This window comes from Ambystoma mexicanum, chromosome 1p, assembly GCF_040938575.1.
Source record: "Ambystoma mexicanum isolate Mex_15411 chromosome 1p, UKY_AmexF1_1, whole genome shotgun sequence".
Classification (NCBI taxonomy): domain Eukaryota; kingdom Metazoa; phylum Chordata; class Amphibia; order Caudata; family Ambystomatidae; genus Ambystoma; species Ambystoma mexicanum.
The window spans coordinates 939,869,163-939,890,670 of record NC_090921.1 but is presented as its reverse complement, the minus strand read 5'-3'; the positions used below and the strand labels follow the sequence as shown (position 1 = coordinate 939,890,670).

Below are 21,508 nucleotides of genomic sequence, written 5' to 3'. Positions count from 1 at the left end.
CTCGTGGTCGATGGCCCCGGGGAGAGTGTGCCCTGCCTGGCAGCCAAGGAGCCCGACCGTTCGGCGCTCCCGGTGCCCGCGGTGCTTAGTCTTTTGTTGGGCCCCCGTCGTCGGAGCGCTCTCACAGGACTTAGAAGACAGCTCGGACTTCTTCTTCTTCTTCTCTCCTGGAGGGCTCTTACCCTCCAGCCAGTTGGCGAGACGGAGGTGACGATCCTTCATGATCCGCTCCGACATGTTTCCACAAAACGCGCAGTCCTTTTCCTTGTGCGTCTTGTCCTCATGGAGACAGTAGAGGCATAACGAATGCTCGTCCTCCTTGAAAACGTTCTGAAGCTGGCATCCAGGGCAGGTCCTGAATAGCTTCCCGGGCGTCGAGCTCCTTTTCTCCTGGGCCATGTCCGGGGTAGGCCTCGGAACTTCTGGAATCCTCCAAAATCGTAACTCGACGAAATCTTCACCTTTGAGGGGCGTAGAAACTCCGAAATGGATCCCCGTTGATCAGAAGTAGGAACGGTGGAGCTTGAGGGTCTATTTAACCGAAAAAATTAGAAAATCTCCTGAAAAAGCGCAAAAACGCAGCAAAAGCTCGAGAGCTAAGCATGAGGACTCCCAACACTTGAACGTGTGGTAAAAATATGAGGATGGCTGCCAGGGGTGGGGCTTAGTGAGAGGGCAGTCATTGGCTGGGGGCAGTATGACCCAGAGACCAGTGATTGGTTACTACTGAGAAAGACAGATCAGAAACGAAACTGATACTGATTTTTTCTATACCGAGGATTCCCGGCCTGACGACGGGGAATATTCATGAGCATGTGAATCCATGCCAGACCCCATGCTGGAGAACTGCTTGTAACACTGAAGATGCATCAGAAGGCTATTCAGTATGTGTAAAGAAGTAAGGTGCCCCCACACACGTAGGACTGGCCCACCACCAAAGCCTCTGAAGTTACCTCCTCTCCCAACATTTAAAGTGTTAGCCCCCTTGAAATGTTAGCCTAGTTGCACCCCTGGCTGGGAGGCTGCTACTGGTAGAGGTAAGCTGAAACGGGTATTACGGTAGGTAGCGCCTAAATGCCAGATTTTCAATAGCTGGGTTCTAAAGATTATACACTTTTAATACCAACTTGCATCTATTCTCAAATATCTTTTGATTGATGGGCCTAACAATAATACACTTGCTTGTTATTTCTATTTCTAACTTTTTATTAATACATTGTTATTTTACAGCACACAAATTGTACACACAATAATTCAAAGTGTAAAGAGCAAACTGCCACCTTGACTCATCTTGGTAACTAAAACGGTTGGTATTAGGACAAGGGTCTTGGTCTACTGGATTTGCAAGAGCACCGGGCCACAAACTTTGAGGTGGCAGTGGATGATGGGTAGTGCATTGCAGGAGGAAGGAGACTTCGGAAGGGGAGGATGCTATTGGGTTCACCTATAAATAAACAAACACTCTGCCAGGATCTAAACCGCATCATCGTGTCTATCGAGTCAGTATGATAACAGGTGACCGGTATTTGTTGTGCATTCTGGTCTTTATAGGCTTTTATTTCTCAAATGAAACAGACAACTGTACTTGCTGCGTTATTCACACCAGGCAAGGAGTAGTCTGGGTATGAAGGCATCTGGAGCATCTGTCCCAAGACGGCGCAGCAATGCCATTGCTTTAATGAAGACTACAGGTCAGAAAGAGCTACTCACTCACACCTGATATGGTGTGATCACTCTAGCCAGATCATCAGTGTCAAGGAGTTCCCCCCCTTCTCACCTGGGTCCGTTCTTTGCTGGAGTCCTTGGTCGCTGCCTTCTTGCGGACAGACCTGGTTTTGAACAAGGCTGCCCGAGTCTCTTTCGACTCCAGAGTGCGTTCAGTTTCCGGGACGCGGATCCAGGAATCCAGGAAACAAGGAAAGGTGCAACTAGCACACAAGTCCAGGAAATAGGAGAAAAGGAAGTGGCAAGGAACGGGTAGATAGACAGGTACAAGGAAACAATACCGCCAGCTACGGGACACACGTCGGATCGCTACTTTGCAACAGCATTGAGACTCGCGGAGCCGCGGAAGGCATGGTCTATTAATAGAATACGTTACGTCCAGCGCGTGGAGCGAGAAAGGGGTTTCACGCTGGACGACCATGTTGGGAGTATTATGGAGTACAAGCCCCGTTGTGACAAGGACCAGGAAGTCCAAAAGGGCTCTGTTCTGTAGTTCATGACAATCAGTGACTCTCATAGGCGAGACATGGCTCTTTGTGAGACTGCTGTGATCAGTAGTGCAATGGCCATTGGGCAGGTTGAGATTGGGCTTTAGCGCCCCCCTGAAATTTGGGTTGTGTTTCCTTGACCTGGCTGACTTACAGATTTGTGGAAGGAAAGGACAGAGAGTATAAACAGTGCCTACCTGCGGCAGTTCACTCAACACAGGTCCGGGAATAACTAATGTAAAGCATTTTATTGTTGGCAGCTGCATTCATGTTCATACATTTGTAGATAATTGAAATCGGGATGGGGGTTAGTACTTGTATATCAGGGGAGTGATTGGAAGGGTAGGGGGAAGAGACAGCTCATTCTTGCAGCAGTCCTAAGTGTGTGGTTTCGCACGTGGAGAGAGTTAACTGCTTGTAACACTGAAGATACATCAAAAGTCTATTTAGAATGGCCCTCCGCCAAAGCCTCTGAAGTTAGTGCCTCTCCCAACATTTAAAGGGTTAGCAACCCTGAAATGTTAGCCTAGTTGTACCCCTGGCTGGGATGCTGCTGGTAGATGTAAGCTGAAACAGGTATTACGGTAGGTATTAAATGAATTTTGTTGTGTGTTACATGCTTTTTTCATTCCTGTGCTACCTAGTTATGTAATGTTTTTCCAAGTGCTTGTACTTTGGACACATTCATCCAGAAGAAATGTACAGGTTGAACTGTGAGTTTATCATTTTATTGAATGAATACTTGCTTAAAAATCATTTTCCTTTATTTTCTTTTGTGATTAATATATAATATTCGAAATAACAAAGTGAAAATGTCTTTAATATGGAACATCTTCTGTGGGAAGCAGGTCGCAGAGATGTGTAATGTTTATATTTTATTAACAAATAAATAATCCATTCAAAGTCTAGACGAGTATCTGTTGAATTTGACTTGAGGTATTTAATCCCTTCATTTTGCAGATGGAGGGGGAATGGGTTTTCAGGAGGGTATGGGTATTGGGGGCGTAGGGCATGGTTTTCAGGAGGGGCCCCATGACTGACTGTGCCCCGGGCCCCAAAAACTGTTAAGACAGCCCTGTCCATGAGTCTCCATGCAAGATTTGGCAGAATTACCATAGGCAGTAATTCCACTTGTGGTAATTTGGCATTAAAGTGTAAGATTTACCTACAGCACTTGGCTGGTAGTAAATTCTCGCCTTCAATGCCAACTCGATTCCGGCATTCCAGTAAAACTGGAGGTAATTCCGTTACTGCCTAGAAAATTGCAGGTAAAGGAATTACTACCCAAAAAATACTGCACCGCCAAACTTGTAATATTGCTCCAAAGAGCCTGTGCACAAGACTGAACAAAATGCCCTGTGTCTTTGGTGTGACAAGTGCTGCATTTTAATGGTAAAGGATTCCATACCAGTTTTTTTCTTCATTGCTCCTGGAATTCAATGTTTGGAGGCCTGGCCATATGGACTTGCAGATAGTAGCATCATGTGTTTCTGGCATTATCTGCCTATTAAGCCTTTGAATAGAGATGGCGAGACAGTTTTCAGGGATCACGAAGTATATGCTGGAAAATAGCACTGGCCAGCTGGTAGAGATATTTGATTAAAACGGAAACACCAGCTGTGTAAAATGCACTTCCGTTTTTATTGATCCTCAAACAAACAATATTTGATCAAGGACCCATGTTTTCAAAATGAAAATGAAATGTCTCGTTTTAGAACCAAGATTCCCATGTTTACAGCTTTTATTTTCATTTATCTCAAAGATAATATGTTTTAATATGCATGCTGCAATCATGGCAGCACTTCTCCACAGTGCAGTGGGAGCTGGCAGTTTAAAAAGAAAATCAAAAAAGTCGCCTGCATGTAAACAGTATTGAAATGACAGACGAGCAAAGACCACGCAACGCAGTCCCAGTGTGTCCATCAAATATATGCCTCTAGAAAGCGGTACCAAAGAGTTAGGTATGTGTTTCATTTGTAAGTATACATACATTTATAATGCATGCATCATTAAACTACATATTTTCTCTTCTAATATATATATTTTACTTTTCCCCATGGCTCACTGGTGACATTGCCATGAGTGACGAAAAACACAATTCAGCAATGTCAATGTGCACAAAATAGATTGTCCTAGTATTATATGTAGATCAAAACTCTAGTCTTTAAAACCATACTTGAATGAGACTTTATCGATTGCACACACTGGCCTTAATCATTACTCAGTGTTCCCAATTTTGGCATGAGACGACATGACTTGCTCATGATTGCATTGTATGATCAATAGAGAGGTGTAAGTCCTGGTTTCTTGGTTAGAAAGTAATTAATTTAGGAAGTAGACAAGGTTTCCCCCTTCTACAATGGCAGAGCATGCTGATAAAAACTGGGTTGGAAAGCTGCCCAGAGCATTTAACAGCAGTTATGATTAATTCAAAGGTTTTCCATCGTATTACTGTTCAGTGTTGCAAGGTGACACAGGCATACTTAGATGTGGGCCTGAGCTTGTTGCACCTAGACTCCCCAGAACACACCTCACTGGTGATGCCTAATGAGGCCAAAATATGCACAGGGTTTCTTGTGGTTTAGTACAGAAGGCCTGTGACCTGCCAGGGTGCACTGAACTGCCCCTTTTGGAGTGGGAACCATAGGGGGTTCCCTTCTGTAATGACAAGATCAGTGTGGAAGCCTATCCTGAACACTATTAGGTAGTTAGGTTTTCCATGCATCAATCCCTCTACATTGTTGGCATTTAGGAATTAGAGCACATGTTATCACGTCCCATCTTACATTTTAGAATCAACTTACAATGCTTTCTGTATAGCATAAAGCTGGCTTACAAAGCCCCAAATTACATAGGATATTATACTGACAATATATTGAACATCTTTCTAGACACGAGTTAGTCAAAACAAGTATGCTTCAATCTCACAAGAGTTGAGCAAAACAGAGAGCCATTCTGGGGTGTGATGCAGGGTTCGAACTTGCCTGGAGCTGGGAACTTTTTAGCTCCTCCTTATGGCTCAAGGGAGCCAGGTTAGCTTGACACCAACAGCACAAGAAGCTACTTCCGACTCCAAAGGCCATCTGGTGCCATATAAACAAAACTATGTGATATTAACTCTAGCTGCTTGGGAATGTGTATCTAGGAGCAATCTGAAGCCATAAGGGGCATATATAAAGGACACTAGGTTGTAGTTCTACCCTAATGTGGAAGTTAGCTTTTCAACCAACGACACACTAACTCTTTGTTCCCAGAGCCAGCTCCTGTTTACTGTGTGTAGCCCGATACACCAGAGCTGCAGTTAGCCAAACAAGCATGTCCAAGTCAAGAATTGGATGACTGGTGTGATGCTCGACAGATTCAGTGTAAAATCACTTGACTTTACCAACTCTGAACTTTCAATCAAAACACATCACCAAGAAGACCACACATCATGGTGCGAGTTTGTGCTCATCCCCACATTCAAGCCTTAGTCCCTGCCCCGAGTTTCAAAACACATAATGTTCAGGACTGCTTGCATCTCCGCTAAAAACAGATACAACCAAAACATCACTGTAAAACTCACCATCTCTGTAGGCCAGCACACCACCAGAAGCCACAAACATCACTAAAATAGAAACAACTGCAAGAAGGAAAATAAAACAGGCCTTTTCCTGCAATACACTCTCTCCTGAAAATGCAAGCAACCCAGATGAGAAAGGCCCCCTCCATCTTATACTTCAGAAAGAACCTGAAGGTGCTACTTTTCAAAGAACATTTAGCCAATCGCTGATCACTTCACTATAGGATTTCTCCTCCTCTGGTGCAGTACCCTCCTCTTCTACCCTTCCCAGATCCTCTGCAACCCTTGCACCCTACTTGGACATGGGTACATCCCCTTTGTAGAGCACTCTGTTGCTTCCCTGCTAGGTTTCGAATTTCATATACCTGATACATACATACATGCATGAATAGCTGCTGCTCAACACATCCTCATATCAATCCCTGTGATGTTGAATTAACTTCCAATAAACAAACTGCTGCATGCACCTACTAAAAAAGATTAGCAACAGGGAAGCTGTGGATTGAAAAAGTTGTGTCCAGGCAATATGGAGTCATCTGTTCCCCATAACTGATGCTTTTTTTAATGATAGATTAGTGGACGTTTTCTTGGACTGCAGCTGTGGATGGGACGCATGGCAAGGACAGCACAATTGATTTTGCATATTGCCACTGCTTAGAGTAATGACTGTGAGAGCAAGTGGAAAGGTTAGCAGTAGAGACAAGCCGTTTGGTCACTGAAAAGATCAGCAGCAACACTGGCGGTAAAAGGCATCTTCGTGAGTTGCTGCTATTGGTCCATACAATGGTTTGCAGTCAACACTTCACATGTGGCACAACAGGATACTTTGAGCTTTCCTGAGGTAGAGGGTAGGCTCATTGCAGGAAATGTTTCTGATTATTCACAGGGAAGAGGTGAACTATTGGAACCATCTACACTGTGCACAATGGCCTAATATGGCCACTGACGTGCTACCAGCTATTCTTCTGTACCCTGGTAATTCCTTCATCTTCCATCCAAATCAGAAAACTCCAGATGTAGCATCTAGCTGAAGGATGGCATGTATTCATCGTGAGGAGGCAATAGGCACAGAAACACCACTTGAGACTTTCAAAGAGTGCCTTTTTTCTAAGATAATGGATCAAAGGAGGCAAGGAAATACAGAAAAAGTGCCAAAAGATTGAATCCTTGTGAATAATTTAGTAGATGATGCACTTTCCCAATTAGTTCTCTGGAAATGCAACACGGCTGACTAGTACAAAGTCTCCTTTTGTGTCATCTTTCATTTGGAAAACCGAATCGCCAACAGGCACTCTATTGGTTGAAGGCTTAGGCTCATTGTGTTGTGTAAAATTAAAGTGTGTGTCGATGCAGCTATCCTTTAAAGTCAGGCTTTTTAAACTTTCAGGAGGAATATCGGTGGGCGCAGGTGCTTCTCCGACTTCCCGAATATTTTGTGAGGGCCTTTCTGCAGCTGCTTGGTCTTTGCATGGTCTCTTAAAGGATTCAACGTTAACATCTTCTGAGCTCTCATCAAAACCCAACAGCTCCTTCTGTAGGGTGCTATCCACTTCAGCAACACTGTTGTATACTGTGCAATTGCATATTCGGTGTGAAGGGTCTATCTGGACGTGGTTTGTCTTGTTGCTATTTTTAGGAGGACTATTTCTGATTGTTACAGACTCAGCATTTGTAGTCTCCTCGATTGTATATGCAAAATCCTCTTCCACAGGGTCGGAAATGTTTAATTTGCTAAACGATTTGGCCAGGTCAGAGTCATCATTGGTAGGTATGTCCCCTTCAGCAAAAGGGGCATTGCAGGGTGATGGAGCAATTTCACTTTTCACAGCATGGGTTTTTACAGTGGATGGCTTAGACAATGAAGGTGCCAGAGTTAAGGTTGTGTGAGTTGCAAAATAAAAGGTTTCTGGAATGGCTTCAGATTGATTGGTTGGTTTTCCGTTTCCAGAATTTGGTTCTGTACAACTCACAAAGGACTTTAGAGGGATAGTTGTGGCAGGGTTTGACTCCTCAGGCATGGCTGCATTTTCTTGGCATGTTAGAGAGCTAGTTTTAGCAAGGGTGGACTCTTCCAGCAGGGTTGCACTTTCTTGGAATTTTAGAGGGCTAGCTCTAGCAAAGGTTGACTCCTCAAGCAGGGTTGCTTCACGGCCTGGTCCGTTTTTCTTTTCTATTGGTTTTTTGTGTCTTTGGGAACCCTTTTTGGGGAAAAGTGGCTTTTTGGCTATGTTGATGTCACTGTATTGAGTCAAGAACTCCTCGCTTTCTGAACGTGCCGACTGGAAGTTTTCAACTGCCTGACCTTTGGGTGCTAGATTCTTGTTTGTGCTATCCCCACCTGAGCTCTGTACATGGATTTTTGAACTTAAGTCGGAATCATTTGTGACGTCACAGTTGATCACACCCGATACTGATTCTGAACGGGCTATTCCTTTGCTGCCCTTTTTATCTTGAGCAGATTCTGCAGGGAGGCCCGCTCTGTTCTTCACCTTTCTATCTTCTGTTGATTCAGATGGGTTCTTTCCCATGCTCTCCACATGTCTCTCTGCATTTGTATTGAAACCGTTAAATTCTGTGCTATCCACCTTTGCGTATGGAGGTGATTTTAAAGGGTTCAGCCCTGTGCGATCAACCTGTGCGTTTTCTGCCAATCGAGAAGGGATCAGTCTTTTCGTGTCTTCTTTTGGCTTCCCGTTTGATTCTGATGGGTTTAGTCCTTTGCTGCCGTTATTAGTATTTTCCCCTGAATCAGAAGGGTTTAGTGCTTTTCTGTCCATCTTTATGTTGTTAGCAAATTCAGGGTTTAGTCTATTGCTGTGCAACTTTGAGTTTCTGGCTGATGTGGCAGGTTTTAGTCCTTTCATTTCAATTGCAATGCTCCCCGGTGATTCAGGAAGGCCAAGGCCCTTGATACCCAAGTTTATGTTTTCACCCAATTTAGAAGGGTTCAGTTCTCTCCTCTCCATCATGCTGTTCTCTGTAGAGTAAGCAAGGTTAAGCCCTTTGGGTGCCTTCTTATGGTCTGGTGATTCTGGACAGTATGCTTCACACTTCCTGACACTTTCATTTAAGTCTGAAACAAGCAATCCTTTTCTGGTGCAACTGTCAGCCGATAGTACGACACTGCGTACTCCCTTTCTACCCAATTTAGTGTCTGCAGGTGGATGTGGCTCGTACATTCCTGTGGTCCTCACCATCCTACCTTTATCTGAAGAAAAATGGTCTCTCCCTTTGCCGTCCGAACTGGCAGTGGTCAGTTCCTCTCTGCCTGGCAAGCTCTGTATAATGTTTGGGCAAGTGCTTGTTTCTCTCTGATGTGCTTCCTTAACAAGTGGTTGCTCCTCCCGTTCTACCTCTTCATCATTATTTCCTGGAATTGCTGCTCTCTTTTTGAGGAGCTTTAAACAGTCGTGTGTTTTCCCTCCATTTGACATTTCAAGGATAAGTTCACATTCGATTCTTGCCAGAAATATTTGAAATGCACATTTTTGGGCTTTCTTTTCATTTACCATCTCGGTGACTTCAAACTCAGTTTTTGTTTTTGCTGTGTATCCAATCTTCTGTAAGATTCCCTTAACCGTGTCTTCTGGAAGTACAGACCGAACGTTGTAGACAAAGCTGCCTGTAAACGTCTAAAAGACAGAAGGGAAAACAAAACAAGCATTTATTAGCCTTAATGCAATTCAATTGTGGTTTCTTAATCAAATAAATGCGCATTTACATAGATCAAAAAACTCGAAAGAAGCCTAACATTTGTATGAGTGGGTCTTCCTAGAAGGTAATTCTTAACCCAAAAAATATGCATGTTCAGGGCAGTACACTAGGTTTTGGCATTAAGTTCCTCTATGTGGCGACAGGAGCAGTTGATATTCTGCCACCTACTAGTCGTTCATGGTCTCGTCACGTGGCATCACAGCTTGAACTGAAAAAAAAACTGCCCAAAATGAAGCAAAACTCACTTAAAATCTAAAAATACATTTTGGTATCCAAATCAAAATTATTGGAAAAACAAAGAGGGTGGGGACATGATTACGTTTTGAAGGGGGGGGATTGAAATACCAACGGAGGTATGGGGTAATCCCCCATAAAAATAAAGAAAAGTTAAAAGTAAAGTTGGACGTGTTTCACCACAATACATTTGGGAACAAATAATAAATAGAATTCCCAGATAACTCACTAAGCCCTGAGGCGTTTGTAGCATGATGTATGTAGCATGTACCTCTACAATCATGCATACGCCGATCAGACCCGAGATCTGTAGCTGTGGGATCTGTGTCATCTGGGGAACACCTGTATTTTCTAAAGCCTTAGTACGTACGATCTCGGTAACCTAATGGTAGCTTTCCTCTTGAGCCTGTTGGATCAGTGCAAATCAATGGTTGAAAGTCAGGAGGCCATGTCTGTCACTGGTGACGGTGGAGGTTTTAAGATGCCCTGCAATGGCAAATGGCTGTGGAAGGAATATGTTGGCAGGGTATCAGTGAGTCGTCGTAGGATTTTGCCTGGCATCATCTAGAAATTCATCTGTACACTTTCCAAATCTCTGTCTACATTCCTATTCCTGATGATTTCAGGCAAATTATACTGTGCTAAAAAAAACAGACACTGATTGTACGTTCTTTCAGCATTGGTGCAAGTAGAATGCAATCTTTTAATAAAATGTGTACTTTTCACACATTACAAAATAAACAAAAACAAACATCAATTTGTACCATAATTACTTCACTAAAATACACTTAGAAATTCTCAGTAAACACAGACTGGTTCTAGCAATTTTAAAATCCAACAGTTTAAAAAAAATCTAAATCCTTTAGCAGTAAGGAAATTTCATTTGTATTTAAAATCCTGCACCATAGCTCATCTTCACAACCTGGCTCATCAGTGATTATCTTCTTGTTCCTTCGCAGTTGAGCAAGGGCTGGTCACAATAAACAGAGATGTTTTAGTGATTCGTTGTCGTTTAGGCAGAAGCGACATAAACAAGAACCCATAGGGACATTTCCGCTCCTGCCCAGAACCTCCACTGTCGAAAGGAGGTTTAATTTTAATTTCAGGATTTTTCTCCTAAAGTCGCTAGATGGATGCTTCTTTAAAACTGATTGCACTACATTAAAATGTATAAATGACCATGTAAAATGGTCATTAAAACAATGGAACGCCATTACCTCAGACCTTAGTTCAATCCACACATATCTCTACAACTTCATTTTTGTTCTGTTCGGATTGCCCATCAGCTCCTCCGATGACGATTAATATCTCGGTACACTTTGTAACCCATTGGTCCAAAACTCTACAAGAGCCGTTTGATCACATACCATTAAGGTATACGAAAAAGGAAGCAGCAGGAGGCAACATTTTTGCAAACAATTGTAACTTCCCCCACACAAGAAAAGTATGGATTGGGAGTTGTCCCAATCCATGCAGTATTCCAACCAAAGGCACAGAATTAGGGAGACCAAAAACCTTCCTCCACAATAGGGCCTCCAATTTAGACCACAGGATACCACTTTTCTGTACTTCATCAAAGGGAGAGCAGAAAACCTCCCAAACCTATGATCAAGCTGCCTCAGCTATGCCACTGCTGCAACAAATTCTGGTTGCATGTCATTACAGAGCCCCAGCTTCCCTTTAGAGGCATATATCATGGAGCCCAAGTACTTAAAGTGATTTATCACTTCAACATTCTGCCCTTTCAGGGACCAACTAAACATTTTCCATTTAGAGCAACCTACATAGAATACCAACATTTTAGATTTAGCTGCATTAATTGACAAGTCAAGGTTTCACAAAAATGCCAGAATACTATCCAGTGCCCGCTCGTGGAGGCCTATCTGGATCCTATCCAAAATGACCATGCCATCCGCATGGTTTAGATATTTTACTTTTACTCGACCCAATATTGGCGAATTTGGCCTTGCTTTTTCCCAGCATAGTGCCATATCTCTAATATAGTAATTAAAAAAAGAAAGGACCACGAGCACATCCCTGGCGAAGACCTCGATTGGTATCTGTCCATACCGAGGATGACCCATAAGAGTCTTATCTAATTTTTATTTTCGTCTGCTGATGTAGGGATTCCAACATGTTAATAAGTGGCTGAGGGCACCCATCCTTATTAATCCTTTGCCACAACACCGCCCTAGTAACATGGTCATAGGCCTTCAAAATGTCCAAAAAAGCCACAAAACAGGCCTTCCGGCCTCTTTTGCCTGCTTCGCCAGAAGGCCTAACATTAAGATGTTCAAAGATGCCCCCACACCTCTCTTAAAACCTGATTGACACCAGTCAATAGCATCAGACCCTCCAGCCCATGTCTGGCGTTCTTTCAATAACAGTCTAGCAAAAATCTTACCAGACACATTCAACAGGGAAATTGAGTGGTACTGAGATTGTGACATATGATCTCCCCCTTTAAAAATGAAAACAATCAATTCCCCCCCCCCAAAGATCCTGGAAATCTCTGCTGCACTAGAATATTTGCAAACAACTTTGACAGATTGGCTGCCCAAATCAAAGGATTAGATTTTAGGGTCAGATCTGACAACCCATCAGGGCCTGGGGCACTAGATTTCCTACTGGACTTTATCAGCAAATAGATATCCTCCTCCTCCCAAATGAAAGCTCCTATCCAGTTCATACAAATATGCAGCTGCTGGCCCAGCAGGCGAATCCTGAAAGTATAGATCTTTAAAATGCTGAACCCAAACATTCTCCAGGATGGCTTGTAACTAATGAAAATCCTCAAAACCTCTTGGTTTGATAATTTTATGAAAGGCACTGGAGGAATTCCCACTTATGCAGGCAAGCAATTTCTCAGCATCTTTCATACCCTTCAGAAATGTATGACCCCTCAACCAGTTTTGATAATCTGTTTTTACAGTGGCAATAGACTTAATCTCCGACCCCTGAGTCCGTAAACATTAACTTTTTACTACGCCTCAGTTGTTTTTTACGGTCTATGAACACAGCATCAAAAACATGGGGGTGATCACCCCACCGTTTGACTCCCTGTTCCACATGTTTTGCTGGTATCTAGGCACTCAGTCAGGCAACCACTGTATGACCAAACCCCCTGAGAGACACCAGAGCGCTATCGTTCATTATAAAAAGTAATGGCATACGTTCCTCAAAAGCCAGAGCAATCTTAGGTGACCATTTCACCACACAATTTCTTGGGTCTATTTCCACAATAAGACCTGGTGGCCTATATACCCCCGAATTTAAACCTGGGATGAGACAAACCACCATAGAATAATCGCTAGCATCTGAATAAATGATCTCCAAAGCCGTTCCCCATCCCACATAGATCACGGGATACAATGACATAATCTAATGTGGAACGTGAACGATAATTGCACCATGTAAAAGCTGGGGGCACATCACCCGTGCAGATGACATTTAGGTCTATCAAGTCCCATACCTCCAATTCTTATATGATCCACTGCGCTCTTTTGCTTGCTTCAATGGAAATGTTCATTATGTTGGGAGCCTGGTACCAAGTATCCTCCAGACACTCTGCATTGAACTCCTTGAGTATGATTGTTGAAGTCCCTTCCTCTGAGGACTCTCCCAAAAGTGTGAACGACAAGAATGAAACAAAAAACCCCAGTCGCCTGCCAGGCACCGGGTTTACATACAAATGAAACAACAAACATTTCCCGCAGAACATTAGAACCGCTACCCGGTCACTCCAGGAGGGCTGCTAGCATATTCGTCCTTTCAAGTTCTACTCGGCGCAGCTTAAGACCCAGGTTACGCTTCACTGCTATCAGGCGACCCCCGTAAGAATGCCCTCTCAGCCCTCGTTGTGCCTTTACAAAGAGAACCTTGTAACCATTATTTTCCTGCATACATTTACACACAAGTTTAAAGAAGAGGGCAGTGCAAAAGTCAGGTTAGTTGACAGAAACCAGAATGCTGTCTTTGATTTTTATCGACATGGATGTAATTGCAAGCCATGGAGAAAAGCCCCTGAAACAGAATGTATTTCTCTGAAGCCTTTTAAAAAAAGAAACTGCACACCAGGTTAAAAGGAAGGTTTCCATTGAGCTTCTGCGGGCTCATGGAGCAAACAGAAGCACTGTGCATATTTATTTTCCTAGCATTTTAGGATTGTATAATTAATAAGATGGAAAACTAAGTTGCAATTGAGAATTCATCTTTTGTAACAAATGATGCTTTTTTCCAGTGAAAGCAAACCAGAATTTCACAATTGTATTTTTCAGAGTTCCTGTGTTGGGTGCATAATCATGGGGAGGCAAATCATTTTTACACTCACAATTTAATTTACACACTAATTATATGCATGGCCTGGTTTACATCCATTCCACCTTGCAGTCAATGGGGTACACTACTATAAATGGTCAGTGGCAGCAGAGTCCTTGCTCATGGGTGAGTGATTGCCATTGCACCAATCACAGGTTTTATAGCCTCAAATCTTCAATTAAAACATCCAGAACCTAATTCTCCAGCAAGTGCAAGAGCTGTTCAAAAACAAATGAAAGTAATTGAAATAGAAAAACCTGTCCCTGTGATAATCCAGATAGGTATTTAACTTTATGCAGCGCTTCATATATGGTTCGTCCAACATCTAGGCACTGTGATTATTATACCTCAGTGGATACTCTGTTTACCAACCTCTGAAGGATGTTAGCCAATAAGATAGTTCAGCCAGTTGAGCGCTTGCTGATGCGATCTGGATGTGATCTGTAGGTTGCAGGTTAGAATCCCAGCAAGGCCAACTTAGTCTTTCATCCTTTCGAGGTCGATAAAGGAGCACCAACTTCGGTTTGGTGATAATTGTGATAAATATGTTCTATGTGCATCGCGTTGCCAAAAGCGCTATATAAATAACAATTGGACCATGAGATTAAGTATACAATTTAGCATGGAATCATTGCTTCTCTGTACTGTTATATCATAACATTGGCATACTATTAGGTAGTAATAGCTCCAGAAAATCAGGACTTTCGTTAAATATCAAAAGACAATTCTGCTATCGACCCTCAAAACACAATACAATTCATGTTTGCTTTTCTATGTAATTGGCTAAGTTTTTGTGTTTTTTTTAATTAAAATGATTTAGTTTGTTACAAACTTTTCATTTTTAGAACTCCGTGATACACAAAATTATAATATTTAACAATTCAATTGAAAGAGAGAAAACAAAAAAAAGGAAAAAGGAAATATAAAAAGACAATAAGAAGATCTCTTGTCACTTTCGGCATCAATTAGGCAAATCGTCAGGATCTTCACGTGGCTTTCTGTTGAACTCGGGGATATAATCCTAAAATATGTTGTAACAATTGAACTATATATATATAAATTAGTTTGTTTTCACGTCCGTTCAATAATAATGTCCATCGGTTGGGTCGATATTTTAAAAAAGTTACCGAAGCTCAGTCTCTTGGTCGTTAATTCTGGGCAGATCATTACTAGATGATATATTGTTTCTGGTACTTCTCTATCTTTTTATAAACGGCAATAACTGTCCGTTTTCAGGATTTGCCGTGTCATTGCCAGCTTGTCTCTTGTATGTAAATTATTCAGACAAATCCCCATGTACACTGTGCGGATGTTGGCATTAGGAAATTGTTCCATGTACTTCGAGATTACGTTTATGGCTCGGGTATCCGACTGGCTTTGAAGAGTTCTTGAGTATAAAGTTTTGGCATGACATGTTCTGATCCAGTCATTATTTGCCAATTTACGTTTTGCATGTTGAGGTCTGGTCATGAGGGTTTTGAGCGATATTTCTTCATCTTTTAATTGTTGGAATAAATGTTCTTTCCATTTCCGTAAATGATGAAGTTTTCTTAGAAGGTCGAGCTGTTTCCATGTCACTATTGAGGATAGGGATTGGGTTGCGACTTAACATTTTAATAAATACAGGAGAGATCAAATAGCAGGACCTTTGAGAAATAATGTAAGGTGTATTCTGTCACAATGCAGAAAGCTGACGTATGGTAATGATTTCCATACCGTTTTTCCACATGTCAGCTGGATGTCACATACATTTGACTCTCTTGCAAGGAGAAAAGTCATTTACTCTCAAAGTTTAAAAATAGGGAGTAAAATATCCCTCCTCAAAATCTTATCTGGAGCACTGGTAGGAGGAAAACACAGAGATGATTAATAAGCATGCTTCTGTGGCCGCAAGATTGAAGATGGGTTGGAGTAGCTCATCAAACCAACTGCCTGAGATTATTTCATTGCAGGTGGATGGGAGGGAGCATATGTTTCAAATTAAAAGATCCAACGACTGATCACTAAGGATGTAATTTAAACAGCATGTAACATGCTCGCTCAGAACATATACTTTTTTAATTTTGGATTCTTAATTTTCATTGCATTCTTTTCTCCCTATTCACTGGACTTCCCCTGGTTTCTCTCCGTTATCTTCAAATTCTTCACACTCCCCCATTCTTTCCCTTCCCTCTCTCACACCATAGGATGTTCTGTCTGTACTCTTACACACTCATTCACATTCCCTTTTGTGTTTTCATATTTCCTCTTGCATTCTTCTTCCTGTTCCTCCACCCACTATTTAGTATCATTGGTCTATGTCACTCCTTCTTGTGCCTTCTCTATAACTGCTTTTCATGCTATCCTGACTTAACATTGTGTTTAGTTTCTTCCCGATATAACTACCATTTTCTCTGCTCTCATGCAGTCTCTTGGTTATCCCTCCTGCCCATTCTGTCTCTTCACGCACTCTTTTGTTCAGTTGCTTTGATCGCCCTCCTTGACATCCTCTTTCATACCCTCTCTCGTGTTTTTCATCTTACAATCTGTTTTGTTCTCTAGCTTTTCTCCCCCCGAATCTGTCGTTTCTCCTCCTTTTGGTCTGCTCCATTTTCACCTGTAGTTTTGTATTTTGTCTCCCTTACCCCCCCTCTCCAGAGTACTGAAGTTGCCCACACCATCCATAAGTAGGTGATCCAGTCCTGTTGTTATATTTCCAGCAACGCTACAAGTCCCAATGCACAAAGAATAAATCCTGGATTGGATGACCATGTTGGCAAACTGTACAGCTCTACATCTCTCTGCATGTGTCTTTCTCTCTCTCTCCCCTCGATCAGGCTTTCTCTATGCCTTTTTCCCGCTCTATCTCTATTTTCCTGTCGCCTCCATTTCTCCGCACCACTCATTTAATTTCATGCTTCTCTCACACTCAGTGGCGGATCCAGGTTTTGAAAAGCGTCCTGCAACATTTCAATATTGGAGTTCCGGGACCAGGCTGGGTGAGAGAAACTGGTGAATAACATGAAGGGGGCAGAGATTTGATAAACAAAATGCTGCATTGTGTTGTGGTGGACTGCACCATCCATCTGTAGGATAGCGTTTGAAAGTATACATTTGGCAGTAGTGCCTTGATTTCAACATGTTGTGAAGAAGCTGTATTGTCTGTCACCATTTTAGGGTAAAGGTGAGCAAGCCGAGTGGGGCTCAAAGCAGCCAGAGCCAAGTGGCTCACTTTAGCTCAACTGTCAAGCCAGTACTTGGGCAAAACACAAGTCAAGCCTTCCATGCTCGGATCAAAAGTAAAACACAATTGTTTTTTAAATCTTGCCACACGTGGGCTCTGTAACATTACCACATTGAGACCGCTTGTGCAATGCCCCCAAACCCTGCAGAAATGCAGCTGCTGCAATCCCTACTAGCAACAAACAAAAGGAGTCCTATGTATATCAGTCTATATGATCAAAGAAAGCCACAGGCTTTCCTTGCTTGGAGCATTGTGATTGGCCAGATGCCCTTTGTATACAGCCCACCCCCCTGAGCTGGCTGGTGAAACCGGCAGTGCCCCAAGGCCAGTCCCTAAGGCCGAGCGTGGAGGTCTCAACCTGTATCCACCGGATACGCCTGATATGGCCGGACCAAGCCTTTCCTGACTTCGCTACAACGTGCAACCTTGCATGCTCCGAAGGTAAGCAGATTAATCTGTGCCTATCCTGCACTCTGTCAATGTTATTTGTCACCCCTAATTGCCAACAGCTACCTGCAAGCAGTACCTATGACCCCCCTGCCTTTGCTGCTACAACATATGGCCCCAAGCACCTTTTTACCATTGCTCTCACCGCTGCGGCCTGAATTCTCTGCAGAACCCCCACGTAGTGCTGAGCCACTTCGCTGTTTTGCGCAGGCAACAACCCCCTCTCTTAAAGGCCAGCGTCTACTCAGTCGGCACCAACGGGTGGCCTCTGCCCAGGCCCCCGCTGAGTGGCAGCTATAGCTACAGATTTCACCTGGTGAGGCTAAGCTACAGATTTCACCTGGCGAGGCTACCAGCATATATCAATGTCAAACCCCTGCCACCATAGCCAAATCACCCCCCCTCCACTGACAAAACCCACAATCTTCCTCCCAGCTTGCCTCCCTCCATCTTACTCCTGCACCCCCACTGATTCACCCATCCTCATTCCAAAACCCTATGCCAGCACTAGGCAAACATCCAATCCCCAAGCAAACCAACTAAGGTATACAAATTCGCTCCACCCTGCCACAGGGTCAAACTTCCCAGTTCCAGACACAATACTTCATTGCTTCCTTCCTCCAAACAAATGGATAAAAGATTACACACAATACACAGCTTTACCTGCACTAGCACTGACATCACATATGCCATGCCCCCCACTAAATGCACAATACAATGAGGTTCCCCCCAGACCTTCCACCCCATGGTCTCTAGCCGAGCGACACACCCACCGCTCGGTGCACACACAGAATCCCACATTACCTGACCAAGTGGCATTCTGTACCATGCTCAGAAATGCTCGCCTCAGATGTCGCTACATACCCCTATCTCTCCATGAGGCATGCAAACCCACTTCAAACCTTCCTACAATGGCCAAAACAGATCCACAGCATCCTGCTTAATGCCAGATGTGTAGTTGCACATGCCTCAGACTTTCAAGACCACATCACACTTAATAAACCTGACATCCTTGCTAGTAAAGAACCATGGCAAACCCCCACATCTGGTCCTGCATTGTCCATCGCCATCCCCACCCGCTATTCCATTATCCGAATTAACAGAAAAGATGGAGGAGTAGCCCTTATCTACAAAGACAATCTCCTACTGCGCCCAATCAGTTCTCCCCAGCTTCTTCACTGCGAAGCAATCTCTGCGAAGCTGACCTGTACACCTAACACTACTATTAATTTCAATCTCATCTACCAGCCACCAGACCCCACTGACAAATTCGAAGACAACCATAGCCAACTTATCTCCTCGAATATTAAGCCAACCGCCCAGCTCATTACCTTAGGGGACTTCAACCTAGGCTTTGGCGATCCATCTGACATCGATGCAGCCACATTCTCTAAATATACATCAGCCCTAGGCTGCACCCAACGCATCCTCCAACCAACACACACCCAAGAGCGTACTCTTGATTGGGTTTTAGATCATGGACGTAACATATCAATTCTCTCCAACTCCCCATGCCCCTGGCCAGTCCACCACATAATCACCTTCACTATTCCTATTCCTAGCAACAAACAACCCTGACAAAACTGCTAGCCATGCCTCCCTTCCTACTCACTGGGCATGCAGCACTCAGAAACTTACTAGTGGCCTGGTCCATCCCTTGCTCAGCCATTCCCTGCCCCCAGCCCAGGACGTAGATACTCTAGTTGATACTATGCTAACCAACACCATTGATGCTTTGGCACCCCTCAAAGCCTCCAAGATTATACAACCCAAACACCAAAACCCCTGGTACACTACAGTCCTCTGTGCCCTTCGCACACTGAAAAGAGCACCCGAAGCTGCGTGGTTGAAAATGCCCACCACAACAAACAAAGCTCCGTCCATTGAGGGTGCGACAAAATACAAAACAAAGCATCCATGCAGCTAAAGCTGTTAGCTTTAACAAGAGAATAACCCAAGCTACATCTAGCACCCACAAATTATTCATCATCTTGGTAGAACTAGAAACCCCCATCCTCCCACCTTCACTAGTAACTAAAGACAGTGCTTGGTGTGATAGTGTGCAAAACACACTCACTGGTAAAAACAGCCTGCACTAAAAAAAAATCAATTCCAAGCGCTCTCTCATAACAGCTCCAGCCCCTCTAACCACAAACACAGAACTAAGCTTGGTTATCCCTCGTTTCCAATTCCAACCGTTTTCGGTCATCGACCAAGAAACTATCATCAAGTGCCTTAAACCTTCTCTCTGTAAAGGAGACACCTGCTCTGCTTCCATTGTCAAAGACTGTGCAGAACGGCTACTCCCGCTCATAGCAGCCGCCACTAACTCTTCCTTTGCTACTTGCTCTGTGCCGACTGCCCTGAAAGCATCCTGGTTTCCCCCCCTTCTAAAAAAAACAGTCTTGGACCCAACCATCCCTACAAACTACCGGCCTATCACAACTGTCTCCTTCCTACTGAAAATCATCGAGAGAGTTGCCTACCTCCAGATCCGTGACTTCCTTGAATCCAATAATATCCCAGGCACCTGTCAATCAGGCTTCTGCCCTAGACACGGAACAGAAACAGCCCTCCTTAACTTACAAAACCAACTTGACAACGCCATCGACTCTGGCAAGCTCTCACTCCTCCTTCTACTTGACTTATCAGCAGTCTTCAACCTGGTCAACCACACCGTGCTCTGTCATCACCTCACCACTTCAGCACTTCAGCTCACTTCTCCCCACAAGCCTCCAAATGGGTTGCATACCTCCTGTCCAACAGAACTTCAAGAGGCTTTGCGGGTGAAGCAGCAGCCACCCCTACTCCCATCACATGTGGCATACCCCAAGGCTCCTGTGTCTCTCCTACCTTGTACAACATTTATACTAAGCCCCTCTTTGACGTCTTCGACTCCCTCAGCACTTCTTACACAAACTACGCTGACAACACTCAAATCCTCATCCCCCTATCTGGCAACCACTCCCAAGACTCAGCCAAAGTTAATGCCATCTACAAGACCGTTCAAATGTGGATGGCTAAGCAAAGCCTTTGTTTCAGCGATGACAGAACAGAACTTCTGATCATTGGCTCCCCATTATTCCTCGCCAAACTTGACAAATCCTTCAAATCCTTCACTCTTGATGGCCACAACATCCCCGTCGCATCTGCAGTAAAACCTCTGGGGGTCTTTCTCGATACTACCCTCAACATGACTAGGCAGGTAACCACATTGCATCAACTTCCGCCTACGCAACTAAGTTGATCGATGCCAGCAAACCTTCCTTTCATCTGAAAACCGAACCAACATCGCCCAAGCAATCATTGGTTTCAAATTGGACTATTGTGACTTTTACTGTGTGGCACCTCAGAAGAAAACGTGAATACGCTGCAAGTGGTTAAAAAAAATGCCCTCTGAGCAGCCACTGACCTGGGTAAACACGACCATATCTCCAAAAAGAAGAGAGCCCTCCACAGGCTCCCTATAAGGGGAAGAATAAAATTCGAAATTCTTTCCATCACGCATCAATGTTTAGCCAGCCACGCACCAACATATCTCATCCAAAAGATCAAAAGACATGCTCCTACACGACCACAGTGCTCGGCCTGCAAACATTGCCTGGAGATTCCCAGATACTACCGCAAAAGAGCTGTGGGGGTTCAGTTTCCTGGTCCGGGCTGCCACCCTCTGGAATAAGCCCCCCCACCTATGGGCTGAACCTTCCTTCAAGCCACTTTTTTTATCTAACTGTGACTTAACCATCACCACTGTGTACCTGTTATCTGTAACTGGCATCTAGATGCTCTTGGGCTACG

At 43.7% G+C, this 21,508-nt stretch overlaps 1 protein-coding gene across 2 annotated transcripts in view; it reads right to left on the bottom strand.

Moving 5' to 3' along the window:
• Positions 1-2,919: 2,919 nt before the first annotated feature.
• The window catches only part of LOC138582092 (uncharacterized), a 298,917-nt gene continuing 280,328 nt past the window's right edge, over positions 2,920-21,508 (bottom strand). For both annotated transcript variants that reach the window (XM_069653059.1, XM_069653051.1), the window contains one exon: positions 2,920-9,407. In XM_069653059.1, the coding sequence (XP_069509160.1) occupies positions 6,978-9,287 (2,310 nt within the window). In that variant the 5' untranslated portion in view covers positions 9,288-9,407 and the 3' untranslated portion in view covers positions 2,920-6,977. The remainder of the gene's footprint in view (positions 9,408-21,508) is intronic.